At 41.7% G+C, this 19950-nt stretch overlaps 1 protein-coding gene across 2 annotated transcripts; it reads left to right on the top strand.

The window, feature by feature from the left end:
* Positions 1-3865: 3865 nt before the first annotated feature.
* On the top strand, positions 3866-19529 carry LOC149414062 (uncharacterized). Of its 2 annotated transcripts, XM_089643963.1 has the most exons (3): positions 3866-4141; positions 12297-12402; positions 13215-19529. In XM_089643963.1, the coding sequence occupies exon 3, from the start codon at positions 13235-13237 to the stop codon at positions 19181-19183; it is 5949 nt and encodes a 1982-aa protein (XP_089500089.1). In that variant the 5' UTR covers positions 3866-4141; positions 12297-12402; positions 13215-13234; the 3' UTR covers positions 19184-19529. The 2 variants fall into 2 exon arrangements, with proteins under 2 accessions (XP_089500089.1, XP_089500090.1); XM_089643964.1 differs by lacking the exon at positions 12297-12402.
* The last annotated feature ends 421 nt before the right edge of the window (positions 19530-19950 follow it).

Genomic DNA, 19950 nt, shown 5'->3' with positions numbered 1-19950 from the left:
ACAAATTATTATAAGCAATAATAAGTCACCTGAAATATCAATATAAAACCTTGTTTTATCAAAGACAAGTCAAATAATTCACCAACAAATGTAGATATAATATGTCTCGACGCCATCTAGAGGGAAATTTAGCACTAACAAAGTCTTTCCTACAAAAATAAAGTTGGTTGTTTACAGGTGGAAAAAATATAATTATTGAATTATTTGGCATGGAGGAAATAAGCCGACATAGCTCAGTGGTTCAGAGCACCTGACCGGACAACAGAAGTTGCGGGTTCAATTCCCGTCGGCGGCATTTATTTTTACTCGGGAGATATTTTCAATGTGTATTGATATTTCAGGCGACTAATTATTGCTTATAATTATGGTAAACATGGTTTTTTACCCCTGAAACATGGTTTTATTTTTATTTTTTGATATGGCATCACTGGACACTGATTACATAATAGAGGTGGGTCCTATGAGTACTTTTCGTTACTGGGTACAATGAGTAACAGGTACAAAGAAATACCTGGTAAAAAAACCGGTGACAAAATACTCAAAAGTATTTAATACCGACCTGAGGATTGATTCAGAATAAGTAATTTTTCTAAACTGCACTCACATAAATTCTGCCCACAGTTTCCCCAAAATTTTCTACGTAAGCTTGATTCCCCCAATAATTAATCGAAATCCATGGGGGGGGGGGGGGTTGTAAAATTTCTGTGATACATAATTCCCCAAAAAAAAAGTTTTAGGTGTGCACTTCCCCACAAAATTTCAAATTCATGGCTTCTAAAGGCTTCAACTTTCTATTATTCTATTATTTTTATCATTTTATTCTATTTTATGTTCAATTCATTGTTTTTTTTTTCTTTCTTTGTTTTGTTGTTCTATTTTTTTTGTTTTTGATTATATTTTTTGTATCTCTATATGGAATGTGTGAGACTGCACTAACCTCCCCACATACCGGAAAAAATAATAATTATTATTTTCCGACTTTAGGTCCGGGTTAAATCTTCCCCATAGGAAAAACTGAACCCTTCCACACACTTTTCCACAAATGATCATCTAGTCAATCCACATTATGCAAGTGCATTATATAAGCAAAATAAATACAAAACAATGCAAGAACAACACGTCAACTCACCAAAGATCAAATGGGAAAATAATTAACCGACTCCAGATATTTTCATATCAGAGGGTTTGGCTCGGTAGAACTCCTAACTGGGCCTATAAATCCTACTGATCCCTCAGCATAAATATTTAAAAAATCTTTCGTTATCCTACATGACGTATTTAAAATGACTGATTTTTGCATTTTTATATATAATTTTTTTGATAGATCTAATACGCCTAAATTTAGAATGAGAGAGCTAGGTATAATGCTAGCAGCCGAAATAACAAATGGTAATATTTTTATAGTCTGAAATTGCCAAATTATTTTTATCTCATCTCCTATATCTGTGTATTTTCTTATTTTTCATTAACAGATTTTTTAATATTACAGGAATTTGGAATAGCGACATCAATGATATAAGTTATTTTTTTAAATTTTGTCATGTAAAACTATATCGGGTCTATTATGACTAATCGTTCGGTCTGATTGTATGTCCGGGTTAAATCTTCCCCATAGGAAAAACTAAACCCTTCCACACACTTTTCCACAAATGATCATCTAGTCCAGCGGTCGGGGAACTTTTTTAACCATTACCCCAAAATATTTTTGCGTAAGTCGATATTACCCCTTCCCCCCATTTTGAAAAGAATACAATCAATGTTTATTTAAATAAACACTATTTATTGAATTAATTTACGAATGAATGAATTAATGTAAGAGCAATTTGAATACATTCTTCGGCCTCTAATCGATTTCTGTTCTTCGTTTTTATGTTCATTAGAGTGGAAAAGCCTTGTTCACAAAAATAGGTTGTTGCAAATGGCAGAAACTTTTATACCGCCTCCTCGTGTGGAATTTTGAAAGCTTTCGTATCTTTTGACATCCAAAAAGACGACAGATTGGCTTTGCTCTCAAAATAAATACATGCTTCAGTATTAGATCGAAGTTCAAGTATTGTTTCTGCCAAACCCGGAGGTTCTTCTGGTATGTTAGCAATTTCACATTTAAAAGGATCTACAACCCAATTGAAAGTATTTGTATCAAGATCTGGAAAGTGGTCAGAGAACCGCTCTCTGAGTTTGGTAAGATGTTTTATAACTGTATCCTTGATAGGAGTGAGCGTTATTTAACGTAACTAGATACAATAACTAGTTTCGTCGATGTAACGGAAATAACTAGTCTCGATAAAATTACAAGTAGTTATTTTTGTAAATGCGTTATTTGGTGTTGGGTGTGATGTAAAGTAGTTTCGGCCGTTTCGCATGCGACCGCGTTTCAGTAACGCCGCGTTTCGTAACGTAACGCGGTAGTCGGCGCCGTCGGCGGGACGGATTGTTATTTGTTATGCATATGTGAGACTAGTTTCGGTCGTTTCGCATGCGACCGCGTATTTCCAATCTCTGCCGCGTTTCAGTAACGCCGCGTTTCGTAATGTAACGCGGTAGTCGGCGGTATTGTTATGTTATGCATATAAATCACCATTAGTCCTCGTTTCAGTCGCCTACGCGTTTCGTTGCTCTATCTATAACACTTGTACACATTTTAATATTGACAGTTATTTTGAAATATTATTATGTTATTTTTGCTTATAAATGTATCTTATGTAATAAATAAATAAAAAATAAATCTGTTTGTATGAGGGTGACGACCGTAATTATAGAAGGGTAAGCAGAGAGGATAGACCGCTTTTATTACCTCCAATGTTTTGTTTTACATTGAAAATAATTAAATAATTTTAGCGCGACTGAAACGTGAAAGGGATTGGAAATACACCTCCCGGGCAGCCGAGCGAATACCGCACAAGAGTCCCAACTGCTCCCGTCTGGAGCCAGTGCGAAACAATTTATTTTTGGGGTATACCATGTAGCGCTACCCCCTTCTTTAGCCAACGTTTCGGACAGCGTTACAGTGTCCATCATCATACCGCACAAGAGTCCCAAAAGCTCCCGTCTGGAGCCAGTGCGACTATGGCACCCCCAATTGAGGTATGTTGTGAGTTGTGAGGCTGAAGGTAGTAGGGAGGGGAAGGAGATGGGGTAGATGAAGGTGGGGAAGTACCTGGCTGGTATCAGTGAAAACGATGAAAAGGTGTAAATAAACAGTAAATATAACGTTCAAATAAACTGTAAATATCAATAACCATTGTATATTATTCGTGATTAGTCGGAACTAATTAATTAATTAGTCCGACTCGGGAGACACGCCAAACGCGGGGCCAACACATGTACATGGTTGACATTTGTCACGCGAGGACGGGTAAGTGAATGAAAATAACTAGTTACAAAAATAACCGTTTTGAAACAGGTTACGCCGACCAAGAAACTTGTTTCGTTACGTTTCTTGAAAATGACGTTACGACCCACGTCTAATCCTTGATGTCATCAAAAGTAATATTTTCAGTCTTCCAAAATAGCAAACAGAAAAATTTCCTTATTACCCCAAAAAAAAACCATTTTTACCCCATTTGGGGTAATTTACCCCGGTTCCCCGACCGCTGATCTAGTCAATCAACATTATGCAAGTGCATTATATAAGCAAAATAAATACAAGAACAACACGTCAACTCACAAGAGATCATTTTGTTTTATTATTGTTATTAGTATAAAATACTTGCGAGTATTTTGGAACCAGGTATTTTGGAGATTTGTCACAAGTACAAAGTATCGCATGAAAATACCCGGTACTTTTACTGGGTACGATAAATACGCCTCACCTCTAATTAGATAACGGTTTCTTTGGGTTTCTATTTGGACATGGAGTATGGACGCCAATGACATCATTATTAATTTATGGACGCCATTCCACCGCGTGGTGATTGATTTATTTATGACCGCGTGTATCATCTTATAAGTTAGTACTAGTTTACACGACAAATTTCCTGTTTCTTTCCGTAATACAGTATATAAAGCCGGGTGCTAAGTGAATCTTGCCATAATTCATTGTGAAGTTTTAAAGTTATACGTCGTCGCAGCACCAATAGAGCTGTCATTCGTTTGTTTCATACCACATATTGTTTATTATTTCATCTCACACAGAGGCGTGGTAAGTCATGATAATTTTATTTAACTAACTAACCGTTACGCAGTTTCTCCACAGGTGTAGGTAGAGAGAAAGGATCCCCAAACGTTAGTAAAGTTGACTGATTACGTTGCACGTTTCACGCAATAAAAAATTGACATGTGTTTTCAAATACCTACCAATAATTACTACTGAAAACAAAAGTATTAGTATGTATTGTTTTCCATTTCCGTAAACTAAAACACTTCTTATTATCTAACCACTACCTTATTTCCAAAAGCGCCACGCTTTTAGACACAGATTATATGGAAATTACACGTTATTTCAACAATTACTACAATAAACAACTATTTACACGCACAAATTAGGTTAGGTTCTTAGACTGAAAGAAACAAAACTCAATCGAAACCAAAATGGCGGCTAAGTTATAGTTTTTCAAGTCAATTTAGTTGTTTGTTGTAAAATATAATTATAAATGCATCTTTTGCCATCTATACCGATGTAAATCGTTGTTTCTTGTAGTAATTCAGTTGAAACACGGTGTAATTTCCATAATGTCTGCCTAGTAAAAACAAACTATCACATTGTTTCCCCTCGGGGTAGGCAGAGAGGAAGGACGGCCAAAAAACTTTCCTTTCCTCATTCACATTCATACATACTCTTAAATTATTCTTCTTGATTCTTGACATGGCCTGACTCGAGTATTGGATTCACTTGATCGTGCAATGTTTTCCTCGGCCGTCCCCGACTTCTGCCACCATTCGCATTTACGTCATATATTCTCCTTACACTTCTTTCTATCCTCTCTGCCTGTCCCTGCGGAGAAACAGATGTATGATATATGAATGTTCTGTGGCGGTCTATCCTCTGCCTGTCCCTGCGGAGAAACAGTATGTATGATATATGAATGTTGTGTGGCGGTCTATCCTCTCTGCCTGTCCCTGCGGAGAAACAGTATGTATGATATATGAATGTTGTGTGGCGGTCTATCCTCTCTGCCTGTCCCTGCGGAGAAACAGTATGTATGATATATGAATGTTGTGTGGCGGTGTATCCTCTCTGCCTGTCCCTGCGGAGAAACAGTATGTATGATATATGAATGTTGTGTGGCGGTGTATCCTCTCTGCCTGTCCCTGCGGAGAAACAGTATGTATGATATATGAATGTTGTGTGGCGGTGTATCCTCTCTGCCTGTCCCTGCGGAGAAACAGTATGTATGATATATGAATGTTGTGTGGCGGTGTATCCTCTCTGCCTGTCCCTGCGGAGAAACAGTATGTATGATATATGAATGTTGTGTGGCGGTGTATCCTCTCTGCCTGTCCCTGCGGAGAAACAGTATGTATGATATATGAATGTTGTGTGGCGGTGTATCCTCTCTGCCTGTCCCTGCGGAGAAACAGTATGTATGATATATGAATGTTGTGTGGCGGTGTATCCTCTCTGCCTGTCCCTGCGGAGAAACAGTATGTATGATATATGAATGTTGTGTGGCGGTCTATCCTCTCTGCCTGTCCCTGCGGAGAAACAGTATGTATGATATATGAATGTTGTGTGGCGGTGTATCCTCTCTGCCTGTCCCTGCGGAGAAACAGTATGTATGATATATGAATGTTGTGTGGCGGTGTATCCTCTCTGCCTGTCCCTGCGGAGAAACAGTATGTATGATATATGAATGTTGTGTGGCGGTGTATCCTCTCTGCCTGTCCCTGCGGAGAAACAGTATGTATGATATATGAATGTTGTGTGGCGGTGTATCCTCTCTGCCTGTCCCTGCGGAGAAACAGTATGTATGATATATGAATGTTGTGTGGCGGTGTATCCTCTCTGCCTGTCCCTGCGGAGAAACAGTATGTATGATATATGAATGTTGTGTGGCGGTGTATCCTCTCTGCCTGTCCCTGCGGAGAAACAGTATGTATGATATATGAATGTTGTGTGGCGGTGTATCCTCTCTGCCTGTCCCTGCGGAGAAACAGTATGTATGATATATGAATGTTGTGTGGCGGTGTATCCTCTCTGCCTGTCCCTGCGGAGAAACAGTATGTATGATATATGAATGTTGTGTGGCGGTCTATCCTCTCTGCCTGTCCCTGCGGAGAAACAGTATGTATGATATATGAATGTTGTGTGGCGGTGTATCCTCTCTGCCTGTCCCTGCGGAGAAACAGTATGTATGATATATGAATGTTGTGTGGCGGTGTATCCTCTCTGCCTGTCCCTGCGGAGAAACAGTATGTATGATATATGAATGTTGTGTGGCGGTGTATCCTCTCTGCCTGTCCCTGCGGAGAAACAGTATGTATGATATATGAATGTTGTGTGGCGGTGTATCCTCTCTGCCTGTCCCTGCGGAGAAACAGTATGTATGATATATGAATGTTGTGTGGCGGTGTATCCTCTCTGCCTGTCCCTGCGGAGAAACAGTATGTATGATATATGAATGTTGTGTGGCGGTGTATCCTCTCTGCCTGTCCCTGCGGAGAAACAGTATGTATGATATATGAATGTTGTGTGGCGGTGTATCCTCTCTGCCTGTCCCTGCGGAGAAACAGTATGTATGATATATGAATGTTGTGTGGCGGTCTATCCTCTCTGCCTGTCCCTGCGGAGAAACAGTATGTATGATATATGAATGTTGTGTGGCGGTGTATCCTCTCTGCCTGTCCCTGCGGAGAAACAGTATGTATGATATATGAATGTTGTGTGGCGGTGTATCCTCTCTGCCTGTCCCTGCGGAGAAACAGTATGTATGATATATGAATGTTGTGTGGCGGTGTATCCTCTCTGCCTGTCCCTGCGGAGAAACAGTATGTATGATATATGAATGTTGTGTGGCGGTGTATCCTCTCTGCCTGTCCCTGCGGAGAAACAGTATGTATGATATATGAATGTTGTGTGGCGGTGTATCCTCTCTGCCTGTCCCTGCGGAGAAACAGTATGTATGATATATGAATGTTGTGTGGCGGTGTATCCTCTCTGCCTGTCCCTGCGGAGAAACAGTATGTATGATATATGAATGTTGTGTGGCGGTGTATCCTCTCTGCCTGTCCCTGCGGAGAAACAGTATGTATGATATATGAATGTTGTGTGGCGGTCTATCCTCTCTGCCTGTCCCTGCGGAGAAACAGTATGTATGATATATGAATGTTGTGTGGCGGTGTATCCTCTCTGCCTGTCCCTGCGGAGAAACAGTATGTATGATATATGAATGTTGTGTGGCGGTGTATCCTCTCTGCCTGTCCCTGCGGAGAAACAGTATGTATGATATATGAATGTTGTGTGGCGGTGTATCCTCTCTGCCTGTCCCTGCGGAGAAACAGTATGTATGATATATGAATGTTGTGTGGCGGTGTATCCTCTCTGCCTGTCCCTGCGGAGAAACAGTATGTATGATATATGAATGTTGTGTGGCGGTGTATCCTCTCTGCCTGTCCCTGCGGAGAAACAGTATGTATGATATATGAATGTTGTGTGGCGGTGTATCCTCTCTGCCTGTCCCTGCGGAGAAACAGTATGTATGATATATGAATGTTGTGTGGCGGTGTATCCTCTCTGCCTGTCCCTGCGGAGAAACAGTATGTATGATATATGAATGTTGTGTGGCGGTCTATCCTCTCTGCCTGTCCCTGCGGAGAAACAGTATGTATGATATATGAATGTTGTGTGGCGGTGTATCCTCTCTGCCTGTCCCTGCGGAGAAACAGTATGTATGATATATGAATGTTGTGTGGCGGTGTATCCTCTCTGCCTGTCCCTGCGGAGAAACAGTATGTATGATATATGAATGTTGTGTGGCGGTCTATCCTCTCTGCCTGTCCCTGCGGAGAAACAGTATGTATGATATATGAATGTTGTGTGGCGGTGTATCCTCTCTGCCTGTCCCTGCGGAGAAACAGTATGTATGATATATGAATGTTGTGTGGCGGTGTATCCTCTCTGCCTGTCCCTGCGGAGAAACAGTATGTATGATATATGAATGTTGTGTGGCGGTGTATCCTCTCTGCCTGTCCCTGCGGAGAAACAGTATGTATGATATATGAATGTTGTGTGGCGGTGTATCCTCTCTGCCTGTCCCTGCGGAGAAACAGTATGTATGATATATGAATGTTGTGTGGCGGTGTATCCTCTCTGCCTGTCCCTGCGGAGAAACAGTATGTATGATATATGAATGTTGTGTGGCGGTGTATCCTCTCTGCCTGTCCCTGCGGAGAAACAGTATGTATGATATATGAATGTTGTGTGGCGGTGTATCCTCTCTGCCTGTCCCTGCGGAGAAACAGTATGTATGATATATGAATGTTGTGTGGCGGTGTATCCTCTCTGCCTGTCCCTGCGGAGAAACAGTATGTATGATATATGAATGTTGTGTGGCGGTGTATCCTCTCTGCCTGTCCCTGCGGAGAAACAGTATGTATGATATATGAATGTTGTGTGGCGGTGTATCCTCTCTGCCTGTCCCTGCGGAGAAACAGTATGTATGATATATGAATGTTGTGTGGCGGTGTATCCTCTCTGCCTGTCCCTGCGGAGAAACAGTATGTATGATATATGAATGTTGTGTGGCGGTCTATCCTCTCTGCCTGTCCCTGCGGAGAAACAGTATGTATGATATATGAATGTTGTGTGGCGGTGTATCCTCTCTGCCTGTCCCTGCGGAGAAACAGTATGTATGATATATGAATGTTGTGTGGCGGTGTATCCTCTCTGCCTGTCCCTGCGGAGAAACAGTATGTATGATATATGAATGTTGTGTGGCGGTGTATCCTCTCTGCCTGTCCCTGCGGAGAAACAGTATGTATGATATATGAATGTTGTGTGGCGGTGTATCCTCTCTGCCTGTCCCTGCGGAGAAACAGTATGTATGATATATGAATGTTGTGTGGCGGTGTATCCTCTCTGCCTGTCCCTGCGGAGAAACAGTATGTATGATATATGAATGTTGTGTGGCGGTCTATCCTCTCTGCCTGTCCCTGCGGAGAAACAGTATGTATGATATATGAATGTTGTGTGGCGGTGTATCCTCTCTGCCTGTCCCTGCGGAGAAACAGTATGTATGATATATGAATGTTGTGTGGCGGTCTATCCTCTCTGCCTGTCCCTGCGGAGAAACAGTATGTATGATATATGAATGTTGTGTGGCGGTGTATCCTCTCTGCCTGTCCCTGCGGAGAAACAGTATGTATGATATATGAATGTTGTGTGGCGGTCTATCCTCTCTGCCTGTCCCTGCGGAGAAACAGTATGTATGATATATGAATGTTGTGTGGCGGTGTATCCTCTCTGCCTGTCCCTGCGGAGAAACAGTATGTATGATATATGAATGTTGTGTGGCGGTGTATCCTCTCTGCCTGTCCCTGCGGAGAAACAGTATGTATGATATATGAATGTTGTGTGGCGGTGTATCCTCTCTGCCTGTCCCTGCGGAGAAACAGTATGTATGATATATGAATGTTGTGTGGCGGTGTATCCTCTCTGCCTGTCCCTGCGGAGAAACAGTATGTATGATATATGAATGTTGTGTGGCGGTCTATCCTCTCTGCCTGTCCCTGCGGAGAAACAGTATGTATGATATATGAATGTTGTGTGGCGGTGTATCCTCTCTGCCTGTCCCTGCGGAGAAACAGTATGTATGATATATGAATGTTGTGTGGCGGTCTATCCTCTCTGCCTGTCCCTGCGGAGAAACAGTATGTATGATATATGAATGTTGTGTGGCGGTGTATCCTCTCTGCCTGTCCCTGCGGAGAAACAGTATGTATGATATATGAATGTTGTGTGGCGGTGTATCCTCTCTGCCTGTCCCTGCGGAGAAACAGTATGTATGATATATGAATGTTGTGTGGCGGTCTATCCTCTCTGCCTGCGGAGAAACAGTATGTATGATATATGAATGTTGTGTGGAGGTGTATCCTCTCTGCCTGTCCCTGCGGAGAAACAGTATGTATGATATATGAATGTTGTGTGGAGGTCTATCCTCTCTGCCTGCGGAGAAACAGTATGTATGATATATGAATGTTGTGTGGAGGTGTATCCTCTCTGCCTGTCCCTGCGGAGAAACAGTATGTATGATATATGAATGTTGTGTGGAGGTCTATCCTCTCTGCCTGCGGAGAAACAGTATGTATGATATATGAATGTTGTGTGGAGGTGTATCCTCTCTGCCTGTCCCTGCGGAGAAACAGTATGTATGATATATGAATGTTGTGTGGAGGTCTATCCTCTCTGCCTGTCCCTGCGGAGAAACAGTATGTATGATATATGAATGTTGTGTGGAGGTGTATCCTCTCTGCCTGTCCCTGCGGAGAAACAGTATGTATGATATATGAATGTTGTGTGGAGGTCTATCCTCTCTGCCTGTCCCTGCGGAGAAACAGTATGTATGATATATGAATGTTGTGTGGAGGTGTATCCTCTCTGCCTGTCCCTGCGGAGAAACAGTATGTATGATATATGAATGTTGTGTGGAGGTCTATCCTCTCTGCCTGCGGAGAAACAGTATGTATGATATATGAATGTTGTGTGGAGGTGTATCCTCTCTGCCTGTCCCTGCGGAGAAACAGTATGTATGATATATGAATGTTGTGTGGAGGTCTATCCTCTCTGCCTGTCCCTGCGGAGAAACAGTATGTATGATATATGAATGTTGTGTGGCGGTGTATCCTCTCTGCCTGTCCCTGCGGAGAAACAGTATGTATGATATATGAATGTTGTGTGGAGGTGTATCCTCTCTGCCTGTCCCTGCGGAGAAACAGTATGTATGATATATGAATGTTGTGTGGAGGTCTATCCTCTCTGCCTGCGGAGAAACAGTATGTATGATATATGAATGTTGTGTGGAGGTGTATCCTCTCTGCCTGTCCCTGCGGAGAAACAGTATGTATGATATATGAATGTTGTGTGGAGGTCTATCCTCTCTGCCTGTCCCTGCGGAGAAACAGTATGTATGATATATGAATGTTGTGTGGAGGTCTATCCTCTCTGCCTGTCCCTGCGGAGAAACAGTATGTATGATATATGAATGTTGTGTGGCGGTGTATCCTCTCTGCCTGTCCCTGCGGAGAAACAGTATGTATGATATATGAATGTTGTGTGGAGGTCTATCCTCTCTGCCTGTCCCTGCGGAGAAACAGTATGTATGATATATGAATGTTGTGTGGCGGTGTATCCTCTCTGCCTGTCCCTGCGGAGAAACAGTATGTATGATATATGAATGTTGTGTGGCGGTGTATCCTCTCTGCCTGCGGAGAAACAGTATGTATGATATATGAATGTTGTGTGGAGGTGTATCCTCTCTGCCTGTCCCTGCGGAGAAACAGTATGTATGATATATGAATGTTGTGTGGAGGTGTATCCTCTCTGCCTGTCCCTGCGGAGAAACAGTATGTATGATATATGAATGTTGTGTGGAGGTGTATCCTCTCTGCCTGTCCCTGCGGAGAAACAGTATGTATGATATATGAATGTTGTGTGGAGGTGTATCCTCTCTGCCTGTCCCTGCGGAGAAACAGTATGTATGATATATGAATGTTGTGTGGCGGTCTATCCTCTCTGCCTGTCCCTGCGGAGAAACAGTATGTATGATATATGAATGTTGTGTGGCGGTGTATCCTCTCTGCCTGTCCCTGCGGAGAAACAGTATGTATGATATATGAATGTTGTGTGGCGGTCTATCCTCTCTGCCTGTCCCTGCGGAGAAACAGTATGTATGATATATGAATGTTGTGTGGCGGTGTATCCTCTCTGCCTGTCCCTGCGGAGAAACAGTATGTATGATATATGAATGTTGTGCAAATAGAGAAACAATAGTGCGGATTGCTTTTGTATCCAACAGTGACATTTTTTTTTTACATATTACCGGTGACATCTAGATAATAAAGGTATATAAAAACACACGCGTATTCGAATGCAAAGTTGTGTTAAAATTTCAAAGCAGTTGGTGAAGAACCTTCAGAGATTTAAGATTTTGAATATATTTACATATGTATTATTATTTAAGTTGAAAATTCTATTATATGACCACTTTTTCCTATAAGGAATAAACCACAAAATTGAATCATTTCAAGATAAAATTTGGTGGTATCCGGTTCCTTGCCTAAATATTAGCCAAAATTCAAATAGTCCAGTTTGACCACATTATATAATCATTTGAACTAACCATTGCGACATTTTCCCTCAGGGACAAGCAGAGGGAATAGTCATCCACACAACTTGGCCTCGATACACCTTCTGCTTAATTAGCCAAGTCCAGACTCGGAGAGGCGTGCGACGCGTGATCTAGACAGGTAAGTTTATTAACGGCAAATTTTAAAATTATTATACACAAATGGTGTTACTAGCACGACCTGTGAAAAATCACGGATATTCTAATTAATAAGTAAAAAAAAAAATTATATCTAAACAACAGCGCCACCTATCGGGTACAAAAGTATCCTATATTTCAAGATGGAACCAACCGTATGTATTCACAAAACTTCATTGAAATCAGTTGGGCGGTTTGGGAGATTAGCGTGTACGAACACATCACGGCAATAGCGAGTTCACCGCTATATGTTGACTGTTATAACGAGGTCGATTCACTGAATTTTGTCAACTCAATTTGGTCTGAAAAAATAGTTGTTAATAATTATTCGAGAATTTCCTATCCCGTTGGGGACGGATTCATATTTTTATGGCACTACCTGTGTAAGATTGTCGGCTATGTGAACCATTGCTATGCATCAAGCACAATGTAATATTGTTACAAGTCATGTGAAATTTGTTCCCTTTTTACATCTTCTTTTGTATTAACTCATCATTTAAAAAACCTATAAATACGATTATGAAGGTACCTAGTTACGAGTGCGTACATCCCTGCACGGGGTAAATTTATGATAGTGATGGACAATATAAATGTAACGGTCAATGAGGGGTTAATCAATTAGATTATTTTGTACGTAGCTATAACTTTGTTGCTATCCATCTATAATAATTTCCCTATCCGCGTCTCGTCTGTTTGTCCGCTTAGTTCATTAGTTGGTCCACTTTGATCGATCTTCTATTGATAGGTCATTCCTGTGAAGTGTTGTGGCATCAAATAGTTGATTAATTGTTTCAGGTACAGGAGCCTTCACAGCCATGGAAGTCGACAAACAATTACTGCTGCAGTTCTCAAACTTACATCTTTTGGTTCGTTCCCTTCTGGAGTCACCGGCAGAGCATCCCCTGGACATCCTTCATACAGAACCCCACCCCACTGACCACACCCTGGCGCTGCTTGCAGACCTGGCCTACACTCAGAAGGATTCCGGGGAAACGGATCTAGTTTACGGGGAAAGGATGGTTCTACCGCCGGGTTGGCGTCTGTTGGTTACCGGCTCCAACTCGGGTATAACCAACGGATATTTCGGTGCAGCTTTTACGCACTTTGGATTGCAGCAAGTGGTGGTTGCCCACAGAGGGACCATTCCAACCAGCACAGGAGCGCTGTTCACCGACGCTTTCGGAATCTACGGAACCAAATACACTAGTTGCATGAATTCCGCAGTAACTTTCACGGCTCTTATCAGCCAAGTGATGCTTTCTGCAAATACTCAAAATGGGAGGAGTTACAACCTAACCATAACGGGGCACTCCCTCGGCGGCTGGCTGGCGCAGATAACTGCGTTCACCGTCAAGTTTTTGAAAGTGTCAGACGGAGCGTTGACCAAGGACGCCGGGGGTGGAGTACACGCTAAGACTGTGGTGTTTGACAGCCCGGGCGCAAAGGCCATGTTGGACAAAGTATGTGACAATTATTACGACAGATACAGGACCAATATTTTGAACAGGTTAGACATCACGGTTTATGTGTCAGCACCAAACCGTATTAACACGTGCGGCGCTCATCTCGGAACAGTCTTTCGTGTTTTAAATGATGTATCTAGCTTGGACTGGAAAGATAAGAGAACTGCTCTCTATAACGTCAAGACTCACGCAATGTCTAATTTCGTGGACGCTTTTAGCAAAATTCCATTGAATATCAGCAAAGTATCGGACTGGGCTAAGGACGGTGCCGAATTTTCTTCACTCTTTGGGAAACAAGCATTGAACCATGACAATAATTACCACGCAGATTTTGAACAGGAAACTAAAAAACCCCGCTTGGAAAAAATTGCAAAACGGTACAAGGTGGACGCTTTCGGATCGCAATCAGAACTAGAATCCACTGTTAAAAGTCATTTTAAGGATTTTTCCGAAGACGAATTAAACATTCTTAATCAGTTATTGATTATTCAAAAGCAACAAACGAATGCTAAGATTTTAAATGAATTTGTTTCGAGGAAAAATCTCGAATTGAAAAATGTAGAATTATTTCCTGATTTTGAAATAGATCATTCTGAAGGAACAATAATCTGCAATTCCAAAGTAATGTTGGCTGAACTTACTAACAGGCTGAAGCAGTTGATGCGGTGGCTGAGGCCCGAGTTCACCGAGGCAGTGAAGCAGCAGATTGCGGCATTTCCTCAAGCTGTTGACTCGTTCTACCGCGCTGAGGGACAGCACTACGTCAACTTGTCCATACCGAAATGTGCATTAGACTTTGCAGACTCCATCGGCCTCCGCGACTTTCTGCTTTCCGATACTGACCGAGTTCTATGCATATTAAATACAGATAGCAACTTCCAGATGGCCAGGGTGAAAAATATATTCAATCAAATGACTGATGCAAATTCTTCAGATCGCCGTGCTAAATACCTCTCTGAATGCAGTCACACCTTTATGGATTGGTCACGACTTCAAACAATGAAGGATATATACGGATCGCCACGCTGCCAAGACGACCTTCTGTTCCTGGACTGCGCTTCAGCCGCTATCCGAGGCACGTCCTTAAATGATTTCATCGAATACCACATTCACAGCGGCAAAAAACTTGTGATTTGCACCTCACAGCCAATAACCGTAAATAACTCTTCACTTCTTAAAACGCCATTGATTGAAGAAAGCATTACCTTGATGGACTTTACTCAGGAATCACAAAACAAACTCTTTGAACGAAACATTATACATTTTGCTGATAAAGTATACAGCTTTCGACAGTTTTTGGGAGAAAACTGTTCCATCCAGTTTCTGAGTTCAGATTGCATAAAAAATATTGCCACGAACAAAGACTATGTCATTTTCATCAAAGACACGCGTCCCTCTCCCGGTGATCTGCAAATGCCGCTGTTTAAAACAAATATCAAAACAAGCATAGAATGCATCTTACGTTGCGTAGAGTCGCCTAATGTTCTCGTGGTGATGAGCGGCTTGAGCCACGAAGAGCTGGAGATAGGGGGCGATTGGGAGTGGCTCGCGGGGAAAGAGATCATCCTCTCCGAGGGAGATGCAGAACTTTCCTTTAAAAATACGTGCAACAAGAACCAACACAAAACTATCTATCTACTCCAAGTGTTTGGGAGAGATGTTTACTGCACACGAATATTCAACATAGATTTTTATTTGTCTAGGATGTTTTACCATCAAGCGTATATTGACCTGCGAGAGTTCACACAAAATAAACATGCCGATGATCTGTTTGTTATTTACAGTGAAGAAGATAAAGTCTCGCTCTTGGCATCCATAGAGGATTGTACAGAGAGGGCAGAGTTCTCAGAAAGCGTACTTATTGCGCCCACAAAGGAAAGAGAGTTAGAAATTATTCAAAGACATTTTAACAAAAATATTCATTTTTGTAAGATCGCTGAAAGACGTGAAAGCGACGATGGTGATGAGAGTGATCAAAGTTCTGCGAGCGATGATAGTTTTCAAAACTCAAGTGATAACTGCGCAAGTGATGATAGTTTTCAAAACTCAAATAATAGCTGTGCAAATGATGAACTTATTTTGGAGTGGCGATATTCCCACGGGTCCATAGAGAGCTTGCGTCCTTGCGTGTCCACAGACTACGAATCCATGGATGAGCTGACCTTGAGCCGAACAGAACACAACTTGGTGATCATAATGGACGAGCCCGGAACGGGGAAAACTACATCTCTGGCCAGCTTGTCGAGGCTCTTTGAATCAGCATGGGTCATACATATAAAATTGAAACATTTTCCAGCGCATATTGACGGTTTATCAGAGGAGCTTACTTCTCAAAACGTGGCCACCTTTCTTCTGAGCGAGTGTTACACGAAGGCTGACAGCTCTAGTCCAGCTCACAGGTTGTTGGAGTATTTGTTAGAAAATGAGACGTGTTCCAGACGGGTTATTTTGATGTTTGACGGATTTCACGAGATAGATGATTACATTCAAAAGAAAGATAGCGCTAAAGAAAAACTCGTCAGGCTCTTGGTTTTCTTACAAAGCAAACCTTCCGTTCAAATATACATGACTACGCGCAAATATTTGAAAGATTTGCTAGAAGGACGGTTAAGGCAATTTTCTACATCATTTGAACCGATCAATCTAAAAGAACAAGTGCAGTTTTTAGTTGTGTATTGGCGTTCCTGCCTCTCTCTGGAGCTGAGAGATTATGGAAAGCAAGAGGAAGGGGCACTCGAGGCATATGCAACAGAGGTGCTCCTTGAAGCCAAGAAAGTACTGGGGCCCGACATGAACTGTTTCATGGGGATTCCGCTGCAACTTAAGATGCTGGCTGAAGTCTTCAGGCCACAGAGTCATCTGTTGCTCCAGTCTCCGAATGTTTTAAATGAGCAGATCAACATCGCCAGTGCACCCAATCTCTACAAAAGGTTTGTTAAAATGAAGTTTGAAATATATTTGCACGATAAAACTGCCAAAAGTAAAGCGTTAGACGAACATGAAATACTGGAATACTACGAATCTCTAACCAAAAAACACGGTGAACTCGGTTTCAGGACTTTCTTTTCTGATTTTTACAATGACAACTTTGATGCTATTTCGGACGAGTGGCTAATTAAATTAAACAGACACGGCTTGGTACACTCAACGAGGAATGGAGAATTCCTATTTGTACACAGAACATACGCAGAGTATTGCTGTGCACAAATAGTCGTCTATTGGCTCAATCAACGAGACCTCCATTGCAGGGATCGGCTTGTCAAAGAAATACTTTTGCCACAAATACTGATGCACCCGGCTGGAAATACCATCCGATTGTTTATGAATGTCGAATTAAATGAAAAAGAAATGTCAAGAAATGCGCTTGAATTCATCGCTGAGAATATTAGTCAACTGTGGCTCGAAGACAGTGTCATATTTAGGAATCAGGAGTACCAGACTGCTCTTCATATCGCAGTCCATGAAAGGAATGAACACATTGTCACGCTTCTACTCAGCGGAATGAAAATAGAAAGAACGCAGGATTCCTTTGTCTCTTTCATTATACAATACGACATGAATAATAACACGGCTCTGAATATAGTAGATCAGTATTTGTCAGAAACTTTCCATAACAGTAAAGATTACTTATTATTTAATAGAATATTAAAAATAATTTTACAAAGTATCGAAACTTGCTCTTATGAACTTAAGGAAAAAGTTGTTTTCGCTAGTTTATTGTCTCGTACTAAGCCAACATTTCATATTACAAATTACTTGAAAGAATCTGTCGATATACTTTGTGACACCGCAAGAGTGCTTGAAAGATTAAACCAAATACTTTTAGAAGTGATTCCATTTTTCGAAGGCATATTCAAAAATGACATTGAATTGGTGAGGACAGTTTTATTTAACCGGTTACAAAATGATACAGAACGTTACTACTTTTTATTGGTTAATAATATAGAAAAACCACTGGAGCTGACTGCCCTTCACTACGCTGCTCAGTTTGGCCGCCTCGATATTGCTAAGCTGCTTGCGGAGCAAACTTCTGTCCCCTTTGCTGTATTGATGGCGCAGCGAGGTAGTTTCGGGGAGAATCCTTTTCATACCGCTGCGTGCTTCGGCTTTTTGAATATCACCAAGTACTTTGTAGAGCGCGGGGCGGACATTAATATGCGTTGTAAGCAAGGCAGGTCTGCTTTAATGTATGCGGCAGGCGCGGGGTTCATTCTGACAGTGGAATATCTTGTACAAAGCGGTGCTGACATCCACCATAGAGACGAAGACTCTGATACCGCAATGGACAGGGCAGCAACAGGAGGACATTTATCTGTTGTACAATATCTCATGCAAAGTAGCCTTGGGATCAGCTGTAGAGATGAATACGGTCTATCCACACTTGAAAGAGCAGCAGCAAAAGGACATCTGCCTGTAGTAGAATATCTTGTACAAAGCGGTGCTGACATCCACCATACAAACGAAGTCACTGATACCGCAATGGACAGGGCAGCAACAGGAGGACATTTATCTGTTGTACAATATCTCATGCAAAGTAGCCTTGGGATCAGCTGTAGAGATGAATACGGTCTATCCGCACTTAGAGCAGCAGCATACGGACATCTGCCTGTAGTAGAATATCTCGTACAACACGGTGCTGATATCCGCTTTAGAAATGAACACGGGGAAACTGCACTTCACACGGCGGCACGTGGAGGCCATGTACCGACTGTAGACTATATAGTGAAACACGGTGTTGATGTCAACTGTACAAATAAGGAGGGCTTGTCAGCACTGCACCTAGCAGCACGGCTGGGGCATCTGCCGGCAGTAGAATATCTAGTACAGCATGGTGCTAATATAAACTATACAAAAAAAGACGGGCCTTCAGTGTTACGGTTAGCAGCACATGGAGGCCATTTACCGACTGTAGAATATCTGGTGCAACGCGGGGCTGATGTCAATGCCGTATGCTACCTCGGGAATGCTGTACTATATTACGCTGCAGAAAGAGGCTTTCTCCCGGTCGTGGAATACCTCCTGCAGCAGGGGGCGGCCCCCGACAATGCAGATGCACGTGGGGGTACAGCACTAACGAGGGCGTCGGAATACAGGAAGTGGGATGTGGTGCGGGTCCTGTTGGAGCGAGGAGCTGACGTCAACGCATGTGGCGGTGAAGCTCTCGTCGAGGCTGTACGACACAGCGTATGGTCCATAGTGCAGTCCATGATAGATAAAGGAGCGTCCGTCCGTGAAAGTTCAATTCGGTTTTGTTTGTCTGAATTTAAATTAAGGCATCCCAATTATGAATTTAAACAATAATATCAAAACTTTTTTGTATTTTTGTCAATCTTACGAAATTAAAATGGTGATGCTTTGTGATATGGAAAGGTCGTCCTTGTTATTAGTATGTTGTGCTTATTTAGAATGTTTCATATGAATATAATATACTATATATAGATTAGTAACAATGAATATATGTATAACATATTGTATCAACTGATTTAAGTGACAACTGTTGATTTATAAAATCAATTATATTTTAAGCCCAACTTGATCTTTTTATTTATTTTTGTACCTTAACTACATGTAATAATTTCCCTAAGGGTTTATGTCATCTTTGGGGATGCGATTAGGGTTATTTTTTGTTAGTTGCTAAGTTGAGTTGTCAAGATGAAAAGTAAAAATTTTTGTTTTTACAGAATTACAAAAAATTGTTTTATTATTTTTTTGTCTTGAAGAGACCCATGTTGTGAGAGAGGAAACACAGAGGTCGGGAAATTGTTCCAGAGCGGAGATGTTGAACTCATGTGGCAAATGTCAACTGCGTACAACATATGTCGGACGCGTGTTTGGCGTGTTTCCCGACTGCAATGATGCTGGTTCCTCGCAGTATCTTACCACTAAAAGTGTTTGTATTTAAATAACAATTATATTAGCATTCATTATTAAAAATGGTTTGACACCACTGATAAGTTTCATGTACATTAGAGACGCTTCATATTTGTTAAGAACAGTAATGTGACAATAATTTTTTCACTAGTATTATTAGCCGGAGTTTAAACAAGAATCTATACAACAAATGCTGA

The sequence above is a fragment of the Hesperophylax consimilis genome, chromosome 20 (assembly GCF_061612785.1).
Source record: "Hesperophylax consimilis isolate HC1 chromosome 20, BYU_Hcon_1.0, whole genome shotgun sequence".
Classification (NCBI taxonomy): Eukaryota; Metazoa; Arthropoda; class Insecta; order Trichoptera; family Limnephilidae; genus Hesperophylax; species Hesperophylax consimilis.
The sequence above is the reverse complement of the archived record's forward strand: the minus strand, read 5'-3'. Positions and strand labels throughout refer to the sequence as shown.